Here is a 13,734-nt window from a genome sequence, read left to right as displayed (position 1 = left end):
TAGCTTGCCTTCTTTTATCCAGGATACTCCAGACCTGCTTAGGGTATTGTATGATCAGGTTATGCCCCCTGGATGTATCATGATTGCGCTGGACATCGAGGCGTTGTACTCCTCGATTCCACACGCACTGGGTTTACAGACAATCAAAAGATTCCTAGACGAACGGGGCCCCCAAGCGAAACCCCATAACCAATTTATTTTGGATGGGTTGGCACATATTTTGAAAAATAATGTGTTCACATTTGACGGTTCCCATTTCATCCAGGTGCAGGGCGTGGCCATGGGCACATGTTGTGCTCCGGCCTACGCCAACCTGCACCTGGGTGGGTGGGAACGAAATATTTTCAATGATGAGGCCCTCTCTATGTACCTGGGCCATGTGGTCACATGGCTCAGGTACATTGATGATGTCCTCATCATTTGGGACGGGGACATTGAGTTATTTGAGACCTTTTTTCAACGATTACAAATTAACTCCTTTAATTTGAAATTCACCATGTGTTGGAGCAAACAACAGATTGATTTCCTTGATACCACTCTCTATTTTGAGGAAGATGGAAGTGTTGGATCAACCTTGTTCCGTAAACCAACAGCAGGAAATATAATACTACACTCTGAAAGCTCCCACCCTAAAGCCCTAATCAGGAGTATTCCATACTCCCAATATCTAAGATTGAGACGAAATTGCTCCAAGGACATAAATTTTAAAAGGGAAGCAGATAAATTAAGAGCACGTCTGCTACAGAGAGGGTATAGTAGGAAAATCCTGAGAAAAGCATACAATAAAGCGAAAGCAAATACGAGACATGACCTGCTCTTTAAAGAAAAAACTAAAAAAACAGACGATAAGGTTAGATTCATCTCCACTTATTCCATGCAGCATAATGAAGTGCGTAACATCCTACAAAAAAACTGGGAAATTTTGATAAGTGACCCAATACTTAAAAAGTACCTAGATGATCACCCAAACATCACATACAAAAGAGCCAAATCTATAAGGGATGGGTTAGTTACAAGCCACTATCGAAGACCCAATGAAACATTACACGCCAAAGGCCTCTACAAATGTGGGAGGTGTGATTTTTGCCCTTATATTCTCGAGGGCGAGTCCTTTGTAATGCCTAACGGTCATAGAAGGTACATTAACCAGTTCATTACATGCCAAACAAAGGCGGTAGTATACATAATGCTGTGCCCATGTGGGGCTTTCTATGTGGGTAAAACCATAAGACCCCTTTGGAAGAGAATTTCAGATCATATCTCGTATATTAATAATGGCCAAATTAATACTCCTATAGGTGGCCATGTTGGGCTAAAACATAAATTTGATCGACGCATTGTTAAGTTTACTGTGTTAGATGTTATCCCGGAGGACACAAGAGGTGGAGACATTGATAAGAAAGTTCTAGCACGAGAGGCCAGGTGGATATACGATTTGAGGGCTACCGTATATCCAGTCTTAAATGATGTAATTAGTTACAAACCATTCTTATAGTAGCCCTATTGACCACTCTACCTTAAAATTCTATGGGTCTTCTTTCCCCTCCTCTCTCCTCTTTTCCCCCCCCATGAGGATTCCCCTTTTTCACACTAGGATGAAGGACAGATGAAGATATCCTGTATTATAGGGACTACTAGTCTCAAATACAATGTAGAAGTACAATGAGATATGCAAATTTATGTGAAATTAATGTGTATATACTATGACTCTGCCTATGTGCAGTAGATTAACATATATATGTATTCTCTTTTCTGTATTTAACAGATGACCAGTGAGACGACAGGGTTTTGATAGATGCTGCTGGGAAATAATTGCTGATATCATAATATCCCTTATATATGCTCTACAATTTTAAGTGTACATGTACAGCTTGATTATTGCACGTTTGGATTGGATTGTTGGTCCCTTGTGTGATCCCGATGGATCGGGCTGTATCTCAAAGTAATCCTGCATAGGTGCCTTTAGAGGGAGCATAACAAAAGAGCGCCCAGCCGACAGTGTGGATCGCACCCAATGGGATGCGGTATTCCGCGAGCTGGAGGGTGGGTCAAGATGCGGCTAAGGAGGCTGTCTATAATGGTGTCCTCACTTCCGGCGCGACCGGAAGTGACGCGGAAAGGCGGAAACGCCGCAGATCGATGCCTGAGCGGTGAGAGGACTGTCCTCACTTCCGGAGCGACCGGAAGTGATGCGGTCAGGCGGCGTCGCCGCCGACCGCAATTATGTATACACACAGCCGACCGCAATTAGGCATACACACGGCCCCAGCTGAATGCAATGAATTGGGGCGCTAATTTGGAACTACGAGGGCGGTCTTCACCTTACTATCCCTTATATATAATTCATCCTGGACAGGAGCAGGTAGGCAGGTTGTTGCTGTATATTGACCACGGAGGTAAGTGAAGCCATTTCTATACTAGGTGAAAGGACAAGGCTATCAGGACTGCACTTTTTACAGCACAGAATGGGGTGCTGTATATAACATAATTAACCCTTGAATTATTCTCTTTTAGGGCTTAGGTAGCCCAGGACCGATTGTTCCCCATAATTGAATATATATATATGCATATATGCCCCCCTTCCCTGCCTGAAGTACTTTACATACTAAGGAGAGGTAGGTTTACTTTTTGCTAAGCCTTATTATTTCCCTAATACCACAGGCCCTCCCCCCTATCTGTTTCCTTTCTCCCCCCCTTTTTCTCCTCCCCTTCATTCCCTTCTCCCCCTCCTCCCTCCTCTCCCTCTCTCTCCCCTCCTTTCTTCCCCTCTCCTCCCCCTCCCCCCCCCTTTTGTTCCCCCTTTCTTTCCTCTTCCCCCCTCCCTTTCCCTGAACAAGTATAGTTCCAGGTTATAGCTATATAGCACCTCTTATGTGTTTTTTCAAAACACTGGTCCTTTCTCCAGGTTATTCCCTGCTACCAACCAGAGTACAGAGGTTGGAAATTCAATATTCCAAGGAACGCACAGGAAAGGCTGCTTCTCGTCCTACTCTAAGCCACTTTTATATAACATTAGGTGGGTGCCAACATTCAGCTCCGGGTCTAGATATGCCTGAAGGCACCACTGTGTTTTTAGCAGCTGTCCTTAGTAGGTCTGTCCTAGCTCCATTGAATTAATATTAACCCTTCTCAGCCCTATTTTCCTCTTCTATATATGGTATCTTACTATCTTTCCCTCTGATAGTTGTACTTTACCATCTGTATCAGCCGGCAGAATACTTATCTGCATGTGCTTCTATTACTCATGGTTTACTACCTATACATATACATATCATATATTTTTATGAGAGGTGAGTAACCTATGTGTTCATATTTATAGATCCATCATAGCTATGGTGTAATATATACACATATATATTTTGAAAAGATACCTAAGAGTGGACCCCTACCTTTTCTGGCTGCGATCCCTATTGAGGAGGCTACATTAAGGGTAAACCCTGAAGGTGGGTCATCATGCTAAAAATGTGCTCAGAATCTTTATGGGCTATAGAATGGACATGGAGATATATATCCCTGTTGATGCTTTGATTCACAGCCTTCCTTCTGGGGACACATTTGGGACTTAAAGTATCGGATCCAGTGCAATAAATTTGTTCATGACGTCTGTAAAGAATTTATATTTTCGGAAGAAACATCTTCCAAGCAGCATCTAGTATCGCTACAACCTTGTCGTCTAGCATGAGTCACTACCAAGAAGGGTCAGTACAAAACCAGAACCAAATATGACTGAAACATAATAAGACCATGTATGATGTATTATGAAATGTATGACTGATTGATACTCATTTGGCTATGTCTTTATATTATTATAGAAATACCGGTCTGTTATGGTCTCTCAGGCCCTGAGGAAGCCTTGAGCGAAACGCGTCGGCTTGCTGGGGACCTACTTTGACCGAATCCAGCTTGAGACCCACTCTCCATCCTACACAGGCTTTTTTTCTGGTCATATCCCCCTAAGGGATTGGTTTCTATATTGCTAGTGACTCTCAATGTTTGATTTTAGTATTGTATGTCAGTCTGTTGTTTTTTGAGTATACATGGTTGTCCATGTGTAGTTTTATCCTGTAATCATCAATAAAATGTATCTTGGTTTTATATAAATTGGTTTTGGGTCTGATCCTTCTACTCCCACTGGCCTGCAAAGCCCCATCTTTTTCTATCCTATTTTTTGTTGGTCTCTCATAGGGGTAAGGGCCTTAACTACACGGAAAAAATTTTGTACAGTTTTAATCTGACTCAACCCCCCCAAAAGTCACCCGAAACAGAAATGTTGGTATTTGGAGGCCTTAGCATTTGTTACACAAAAAGGAAGCATTTCCACTTACTCCATCTCTTCCAGATCATTCTCTTCCACAATGATTTGCTCCTCCTGAATCTCTTGATTATCCACATCTTGTTCTTCATTGGTGGTTTCAACAGCACAGTAATTCACTGACAGCCTTGTTCCAGCGACAATGTCACCATATACCTCCAGGGCTAGATCTAAAGAGAGGCACTGGACTTAGCAAACACTCAGCAGAGACTATTGCAATTACTGTCATGAGAAACTGACAGATGCAGTTAAGAAGGTATTGTTAGCAGATGTCTTCTGGTGTAAGATGGCCTGTTGTGAGATAGGAAATGTGCCCCAAGTCCAATCTTTACAGAGAGTCTTAATGACTGTGGTTATATCATGTCGCATATTGTTTTTACGCTTGACACATTATTTCATACAGTGTACTGTATGTAAATTACAACTGAAATTTGCAGCAACCCATTTTCTTCTGTCAACATTTTTTTTCATACTGGAAAAAATGACCACAAACACTTTTAGAAGTACATGCTCCATTGTACCTGTGAATGAAAGGTGGGGTCTAGTTCATTGCTATACAGTAAGTACAGTTTTTGTAACATTTATTAACTGTTGACCCTTCCAGTAGATCCATCATTCTTCACTTCCTATAACAGGGTAGCAATACGGTTTGCTTGGCAATTAAATTGCACAACAGCATTGTCACCATGGGACAGGGTGGACTTAGACTTTGGGGCAGGTTGAAACAGTTAGGAGCTGTCCTGGCCTGGAGGGCGAGAGTTATTCTCCACGTATAGAGACTTTTAACTTTGGGTTTGCCCTGAAGACACCAGCACTGGATTATGCCTCCAAAGAACTTACACTTGTGAGAGCCTGGGAAGGACTATGATTACTGGAATGCACTTTTGAAGGCATGCCGGGCAGTACACAAGCCTGTAGAGCTAGGGAACTAGGTGTAGCATCCTCCTAGGTAGGTGCTAGTGAGAGTGTATATTTTTTGAACATGTCTACTTAGTAGAGGGGCTGCAGGCAAATCTATATTGCTCTTTGCTTACCAGAGAGCAGGATCTGTTTGTGAGGTCTGCTCAATGTGTTCAGTATGTGATTCATTGTGTCTAGAGGGTGTTTCACACTGGTCCAATAGGGAGGCATGTTGGACAGTGGGAGGAAACCTGACAAACAGAGATGTATAGTAACGAAGTAGAACTACTTAAGTACTGTACTTAAGTACCGAAATGCGGTATCTGTACTTTCCTAGAGTAGAATTTTTTTCTCCTACTTCTACTTTTACTTCACTACATTTTTTCGATGATTTCGATACTTCTACTCAAGTATTTTTTTTTTGTGCTGCATAGTTACTCGTTACTTTAAAAAAAATTACCACTGCCAGAACAGTAGATGGCAGGTTACATAAAGCTCAAAAAAATGTGTATAATGTAATTTGTAAATCAGCGCATATGAAAATAAAGGCTGTGTATAATAAAAAGCTGCTATACCAAATCTTTCCAATAAAAAGAAAATATGAAACAAACAAATAAATGGTGCTACAGCGCTTAAAGTGCATGAAGAAACTACTAACAAACACAACTTGGCTGTGCGAATAAAGTGCCTGTGCAATCAAAATAATATCATCGTTGCCCCCAGTGCCCTGCCCACACTCCACACAGTATGAAAAATAAAGTGACATGAATGTGCTAAAGCCTAAATGCAGTGTAAATAATTATTCCCACAATGTAACAGTAAATTCAATTCATATAAAATATGACAATAAATCACAATAAAATAAGTTATGAAATAAGTTAGGTCAGGTGCGTGCAACAAGTTGAAGTGTGTAAACCTATCTATAACGAAAAGTCCATAAATGAATTCCAGTGTGCAAATCTAAAGTGTCACATCACTTGTCAGATGCTTCCACCTCCTTCAGTGCTCGAGTGACCGACCAACACACTTAATGGTGGTGGCACTGGTGGATAGCGTCTGGGTGGCACTGTGGCACTGACTGCACTGGTTCAAAAAGCCATATATATTTAATTATTTCAATTCTCAATCTCATAGGTCCTCTCCTCATAAGATATTAATAACTTAAGATTAGGTGATGAACTTCTTGGCGGCCCTGGCAGGATGACGGGGACACCCGCCACTTCTGGAGCCGAGCCGCTGTGATTCCCCAACATGTGACAAAGTGACAGCCAGGAGATCTAGTGGCTAGTAGTGCTCAACAATATCGCTTTTATATATAAAAATGAAATAAAATATACTGACTCACAATTTAGTAGTAGGTAGCGTGTAGCAGTAGGCAGCACAACTCAATTCAATCAATCCCACAGCCTTGCTCGCGCCGCGGCCCGCGGAATCACTGTCATGATCATCAAGTTAAGACCGCACTGGAGGAGCCATGCTGCCGTCTTCCCGCTCGAGGTCTCCGCCTCTAGACGTGTTGTGTGTCACTCAGACTCCACTCCTTAGGGCACTTACTGAGAGGAGTTGTGACGCGGGCGGCCGGACACGGGAGCAGGACTCGGAGCATTTTCTTTGTTATCTCATCTTCTTCTCTATGAGGTGAGTGAGGTGGACCGTGGAGAGGGCCTAATCCTTGCCATGGCAAATGTGCCATTTGAGAATCAAATAATCAATATAAAATATTAATATATTATATACACACGGGTCATGGGTGGCTTTTTTGAGCCAAGAAGAGTGAAACTGACGGCTATGATGATTATCCGACCATCCATGGTCCATGGACCATAAGTGTTGTGTTGTGGTGGTGCCTGTGCTTCCTGCGGCCTGCCTCTGCCTGTGCGGCTGTGCCTGCACTGCAGTGGCCACTGGCAGTGGCACTTGACTTGAGCAAAGCAAATGAGCACTACTAGTGTGAAGGACAGGTGGTGGAAGCATGTTCTGACAAGTTCTTATAATGAAAATAATATAGACAGCTTTTTGAACCAGTGCAGTGCCAGTGCTACGAAGGTGAGAGGCAGAGAGAGAGGCTATCCAGTCCACCACTTTACTTGAGCAGATGACAGAAGAAAGGTGGAAGCATCTGACAGCAAGTGACAAGCACTTCTTAGATTGCACACTGGAATTCAGTTATGGACTTTTCCTTATAAAGTTTAGTTTACACACTTAAACTTGCACCTAACTTATTCACAATCACAACTTATTTTATTGTGGTATTGTCATATATATTTTATATGAATTAAATTTACATTGTGGGAATAATTTGCACTGCATTTAACACAGACATGTCACTTTATTTTTGATACTGTGGGCGATGATTTTGAATACAAGAAGAATATATATATATATATATATATATATATATATATATATATATATATATATATATATATAATTGCAGGCACTTTATTAGCATTTTTAGCACAGCCACTTTGTTAGTAGTTTTTGATGCATTTTTCACTTTAAGCGTTGTAGGTTTGATGAAGCTGGCCTGGCACATCATCATCATCAATTGAGCAAATCAAATCAAACCGCGATTAAGAAGACTGCGCATGCTCCTGTTCTGCCTTTTGATCAGCTGAAAAGATGGACGAACCAAAAACACCACCTTCCACCCCTGGCCCTTCAACTTCAAGTGATCTGCCTGGCTGTGAGAGTGAGGAAGCTCAGGAAGGAGACCACCCCTGTTACAGCCTAAGGAATTGTGATTGTCCTTTAGGTTAATCATTTGAATAAATCATTTGAAATAATAAAAAACAATATGATGGTCAAACTTTTGACTTCTTTCTTTAATAACTACATAACACAGTACTTGTACTTCTACTTTCAGTACTTGAGTAGAATTTTTTTTTCAAAACTACTGGTACTTTTTACTTTTAGTACTTAAGTAGCAAATTTTTTGAAAAAACTACTTGCAATACTTAAGTAAAAAAAATGTTGAATACTTTAGTACTTCTACTTAAGTAACTTTTTCTGCGAGCACTTCCACTTCTACTCAAGTCACTTTTTGATCGAGCACTTGTACTTTTACTCAAGTAGAAATTTTGAATACTTTATACAAGTCTGCTGACAAATAAATGCATAGGCTTTGATACAGTCCTGCTGATTGGCAGTGGCAAGTCGCCTCGGTGCATTATGTGATACTGTATAAAAGCTAGGAGCACATGTGCTGTGGGGTCTTTGGCTGGAGAGCAGAGCCCTGGAGGGAAGGGTGCGGCTGCCTCCTCCTCTGTAGCAGTTGCACGTGGTTGCAGGAGGTCATCCTGAGGGCCAGAGGAACGGAGCTGAACCCAGAGGTCAAGGAGAGCTGACTGAGGAGAGACACCGGAGACCCTGGAAAAACAGTATTGTGAGTACAGGGGCTCGTGTCAAGGGGTCTGACCTGGGGGGGGGGCACCCCAGGAGTAGGATAACTAGTGGACTGGTGTCGGCAGTCAAGAGAGAGAGGATACTGAGGAGAGTGTCCTGAAGATAACACATAGTTCATCAAGTCGTCTTAAGAAAGAGACTCAAAACGAAATTTACCTCAGTGGCAGGTTGAATCAACAGCCTGGCTGTATCTAAAGATAGAGGTCCTCCAACATTGTGAATAGTTAATTCAGGGTATCCAACTATTCCCTTCTCCCATCCCTAATTTATAATAAAACACAAAAACAACCACATACCCCTGGACTGGTTACTGAAGCGAGCCGAGAAGGAGAGAGAAAGACTGTGCATATGAAGGTTGCTAATGGTAACTCAGGGGGACCCGAAATTGTGAAATCTGGCAGTCCTCAAGGGGGCAGTGCTACATAATAATAAATAATGTCTTTCTCTGTTGGACTGTGAGATGTCTAACTTGTACCTTTCTTAAGTAAAGTATTGAAATGTTGTCCATGCCAGGTCTGAAGTTATTAAAGAGGTGTATTGCAAGTAACTGGCACGCATACAGTTAGCAAGTGGGTCTTAACACACAGGGGTATGAAGACATTAGTGTGGAATGGGGTAATGTGAAGAAATAAGTAGTTATCTAGAGTAACGAAAGTGTAACAAGCAGCCTGTTGATAGCATGTACCTGTTATAGATGTCATGGCCTCTAGCAGCGAGGGAAATGTTGTTGGCACTCCTTCCGCCAGAGGTCTGTCTCTTGTAGCAATGGGAGTGAATTGCACCGCAGATGTTCCCCATCCTGTGCAGAGGTATGGAGGCTCAAGAGTTAAGTTGAGTGCACATATGGAGCCCGAGCAGCATGCACAGGGAGCCCACTCCGCTACTGGGGATTGTAGTGGAAAACGCTGGATAGGTGGATGTGGGCAATGGCTCAGCATGTCCCTCCAAAATGCCAGTTATGGTGAAGGCGTACATTTTGCAGTTGCAGTCTCATTGTACATGGTGTAGATTTATCTCTAAAAGTAGAGGTCCGCCTTAAGGTTGAGTATTCCCCCACTCAAGCCTCAGCCTTGTCCCAGGGCATTGGTGAAGATGACACAAAGTAAAGGTACTCCATGGGTGAGAAAAGCAACCATGTAACAATGTGCCTAATTTAGCCCAGAAGAATCCATGCGGGGTAGGCCTTCCATGTGACCAAGTACTTGGAGCCCAATGAGTTATTGGGAAAACATGGAGGAACGTGTCATACAACCTATCTACCTCTATAGGCTCCAACCACCTGCCTACACACTGACATGTATTTTTAAATTTCAAATAACAGATACAAAAAAAGAAAAGCCAAATTGCGGCTTACACAGTTTAACCACTTGCCGACCGCAAGCAGTACATATACTGCGGCAGGTCGGCTCTGTCCCCCGAAATGACGTAACTGGACGTCGCTTTGCGGGACCGTTAGTGGAGACGCACGCACCATTCAATTGGCCACAGGGAGAGCCAATCAGTGGGTCTGGCAACCTTATTTCCGCTGGGCAGCTGCAATCGTTCCCCATTGAGACAGAACGGCGGTCTGCCGTTGTAAACATGGCAGACTGCTGTTCTGTCAATAATGAACACAGGGATCCTATGTTCCTCTTATTTAGGAGCACAGGTCTCTGTGTTCATTCAGTGAATACAACCCCCACACAATTAGAAAGCACCCCCTAGGGACACATTTAACCCTTTGTTCACCCCTGGTGTTAACCCCTTCCCTGCCAGTCATTAATACAGTAACAGTACATATTTTTAGCACTGATTACTGTAGTAATGTCACTGGTCCCCCCAAAAGTGTCAAAAATATCAGTTATGTGTCCGATCTGTCCCCCGCAATGTCACAGTCCCGCTAAAAATCGCAGATCACCGCCATTACTAGTAAAAAAATGTATAAATAAATAAATAAAAATGACATCAATCTTTACCCTAGTTTGTAGACGCGATAACCTTTGCGCAAACCAATCAATATACACTTATTGGGATTTTTTTTACCAAAAATATGTAGCAGAATACAAACTAGCCTAAAATTAGATTTTTACATTTTTTTTATTGGAAATGTTTTATAACAGAAAGTAAAAAATATAGGTTTTTTTTTGTTTTTCAGAATTGCCACTCTTTCTTTGTTTATAGCGCAAAAAAAAAAAAAAATCGCAGAGGTGATCAAATACCACTAAAAGAAAGCTCTATTTGTGGGGAAAAAAAGGACATCAATTTTATTTTGGTACAGCGTCGCGCAACCGCGCAATTGTCAATTTAAAAATAGCTCAGTGCTGTATCGCAAAAAATGGCCTGGTCATTAAGGGGGTAAAACCTTCCGGTCCAGAAGTGGTTAAATAAGTACAGCAGCAGAGTTTTCTTCCCTTTTGGAAAAAAGTTCAAGTCATATGTATATGAAGGATTTCATTTATCATATACCATTGTTATGACAAGTTCCCTTTAAAGCAAATCTGTCATGCAAGAAACTTAAAAGTCGCCATTGCTAACCTTTACTGGCTTGAGTAAGCACCAAATCACAGACTACTATCTTTTAAGGGGGTCCAGCGGGCCAGGACTCAGGTTGGGCACCAGGAGAGGACTTGGCTGATCTCAGCTGCTGTACCACATTTTTACAAGTATATATTTCTTTTATAAATGCATCAAATACTTCCATGCACAAAGACTATTACACATACAAAACTGCTGCCTTGACACAAGTCAGTGCTTCTCATTATCTCCTTTTCTTGCCAGGTGCAGTTTTTCGCACATAAAGAACAACGTTGCCTAAAAAGAATCTGGACTGATATTAAGCATAAAGAACACTTACTTTCCGGGTTTCTCAAGCAACAGTAGCTGTGAATAAAGGAAACATCAGAAATGAGATTGCTCAGCAGAATCTGCCTCTTTTGCTCCATCGCTGACAACTGAGGATCAATCCAAAGCTCCCCGCAGGACACATAGACCTGTTGTAAATGCAACACATCAGTGTTCTGTATCATCTCAGGAAAAAGTACACCGCAACAGCAGTCCCAGCACGATAAATTAAAAGCATAAAAAAACATTAAGCACTTGTACTTCTCCTTGGATGAGTTGGGATTACTGCTGATATTTTATAAACTTGATGCTCAGGATTAACAGATTACATTACAGTCATAAAAATGCACCTTTTGTACTCAGCAAGGCACATCAACCATACGACCTTCCTGACAGTGAAGAACCCTGCCACCATACCTTCCCACTGTACATCTGACACTGAAGTGTAACTAAGTGGCTTGTAATACCCTGTCGGTGGATCTTTTAAAACAGTATGACAAATACCGGTCTGGAGGCACAATGCAGAAAAGATTAATCCGTTAAACCGCTTCATCTTACCAGCTGATCTCTTTCAAGGCCTCCCAAAGAAAAAATCTCAGCGCCGTTTTCATTAAATAGTCTGCGGGCAGCGGAAGGTAAGTTCATTATCTGTGTACACCTGTGAATGAACACACAGCATTGCTGATGATGTTGGGAAACATGCAGCGCCATCCTTTAATGTACTTACACACACACAGGTAGATAAACACAAGAGAGAGAACAAACTTAGCTACTTATAAATTATAGAAAATCCTAGCAGGAGACACTTCTTCTTCCTCCATGTATATGAAATAATAGATGGTTGGGGACCAAATCACACCTGAGCGTTTTGTAGCTCGAAGTTCAAAGCTCCAGAATTCTTGACAAACAAAATTCTATGTAATTAAAGCGGATCTTCACCCTCCGTGGTAACTTCCCTCCTCTCGACCCCTCCTCTATAGCAATAGGCAGCGTTTTGGGGTTTTGTTACCTTTTTTTCAAACAAATCGTGTTGGCCTGCCCCTCCATGCACGTCATTCACCTAGGCTTGGGGTCTCTAAACTTTCTAAACAAAGGCCAGTTTACTGTCCTTCAGATTTCAGAGGGGCCAGATCATGGTCAGTGGTAGAAGAAAATGTCCCGGCATCAAGTGGGATGAAACAATACTCTATCTTCTGTGTCAGTGGGGGGGCTAGTGTCCCTTTTTTGATGTCAGTGGGAGGAATAGTGTCCCATCTTTGGTATTAGGGGGAGGGATAGTGCCTCATTGTTGGTGTCAGTAGAAGGAATAGTGCCACATCCTTGGCGTCAATGGAAGAAATCCTGCCACATTGTTGGTATCAATAGAATGAATTCTAATCCCATCATTGGTGTCAACGGGAAGAATAGTGCCCCATTTTTGTTGTCAGTGGAGGAAATAGTGTCCCAAGGGCCGGGTAAAGACAAGCAAAGGGCCACACTTTGGAGATGTGCATAATGCTCACTGGGCCACCTAGGATATTAACGTCACATATCCCAGGAGGCCTTTAGTCTTTTATTCAGTAAGTAGTAGGGGGGCAGACCTAGCAAAGTGTCATTGCAGGGCCCCACCAGCGGAACCTGGAAGAGTTGGCGAGCCTCTGGACGATGCCAGATGTAAGGCGGCAGCGCAGGACTAAGCAGTGTCTGTTGGCAGAAGGATGTCATTAAGACCTCAGGTGCTTGTAGCTCAAAAGCCTGATGCTCCAAAAGCTACAAAGGAATGCCTGTAAATACTCAAATCAAACATTTTTGGGTTTTTTTCAGCCTGGAAGAACTGGTCTCTTCAACCTATGCTTTTCATTGGCTGATGACAAACACACTGCATTGCTCTCTCTTTAGGTTATAATCACCAGAAAGTGCAAAAACCCTTTATTCAATAAAATCATATAATTACCAGTGATCATCAACTTATATCACAGTGTTCCATATATAAGTGAATAGTCCATATAAAAGTGACGTAACACTACAAAGCTTGTAATTCTTCTGTGCATGCAGTCTTTCCAGTGCTCCTTCACCAACACACAAGCCTGCTTACCAGATCAATAGACCCCCACATTCACAGAGGTCTTACAGTGCTTATGAATCATGTGGATCCCCAACGTATGGATGGATCTGACACTCTCACATAAAACATCCAATAATGGCTCCATTATTTAAAATCGCTCAGCATGGAAGAGACAGAAAACATAGTATAGTATGCTCACATGCCAATTTTTCTCAAATAGATAAGTACTCAAAAGATCAACAAAACATTGAGC

The 13,734-nt window shown here is 42.1% G+C and overlaps 1 protein-coding gene across 1 annotated transcript in view; it reads right to left on the bottom strand.

Annotated features, from left to right (window-relative positions):
- The window catches only part of DCDC1 (doublecortin domain containing 1), a gene marked incomplete at its 5' end in the record, with an annotated part of 647,338 nt that overhangs the window by 61,582 nt on the left and 572,022 nt on the right, over window positions 1-13,734 (bottom strand). The window contains 3 exons of the mRNA XM_082270964.1: window positions 4,326-4,482; window positions 11,451-11,586; window positions 11,996-12,095. Of these exons, the coding sequence (XP_082127090.1) occupies window positions 4,326-4,482; window positions 11,451-11,586; window positions 11,996-12,095 (393 nt within the window). The remainder of the gene's footprint in view (window positions 1-4,325; window positions 4,483-11,450; window positions 11,587-11,995; window positions 12,096-13,734) is intronic.

The sequence above is a fragment of the Pelophylax lessonae genome, assembly GCF_965119305.1.
Source record: "Pelophylax lessonae genome assembly, chromosome: 10".
NCBI lineage: Eukaryota > Metazoa > Chordata > Amphibia > Anura > Ranidae > Pelophylax > Pelophylax lessonae.
Note: the sequence above shows the minus strand (reverse complement) of the source record. Positions and strands in the feature narration are given on the sequence as shown.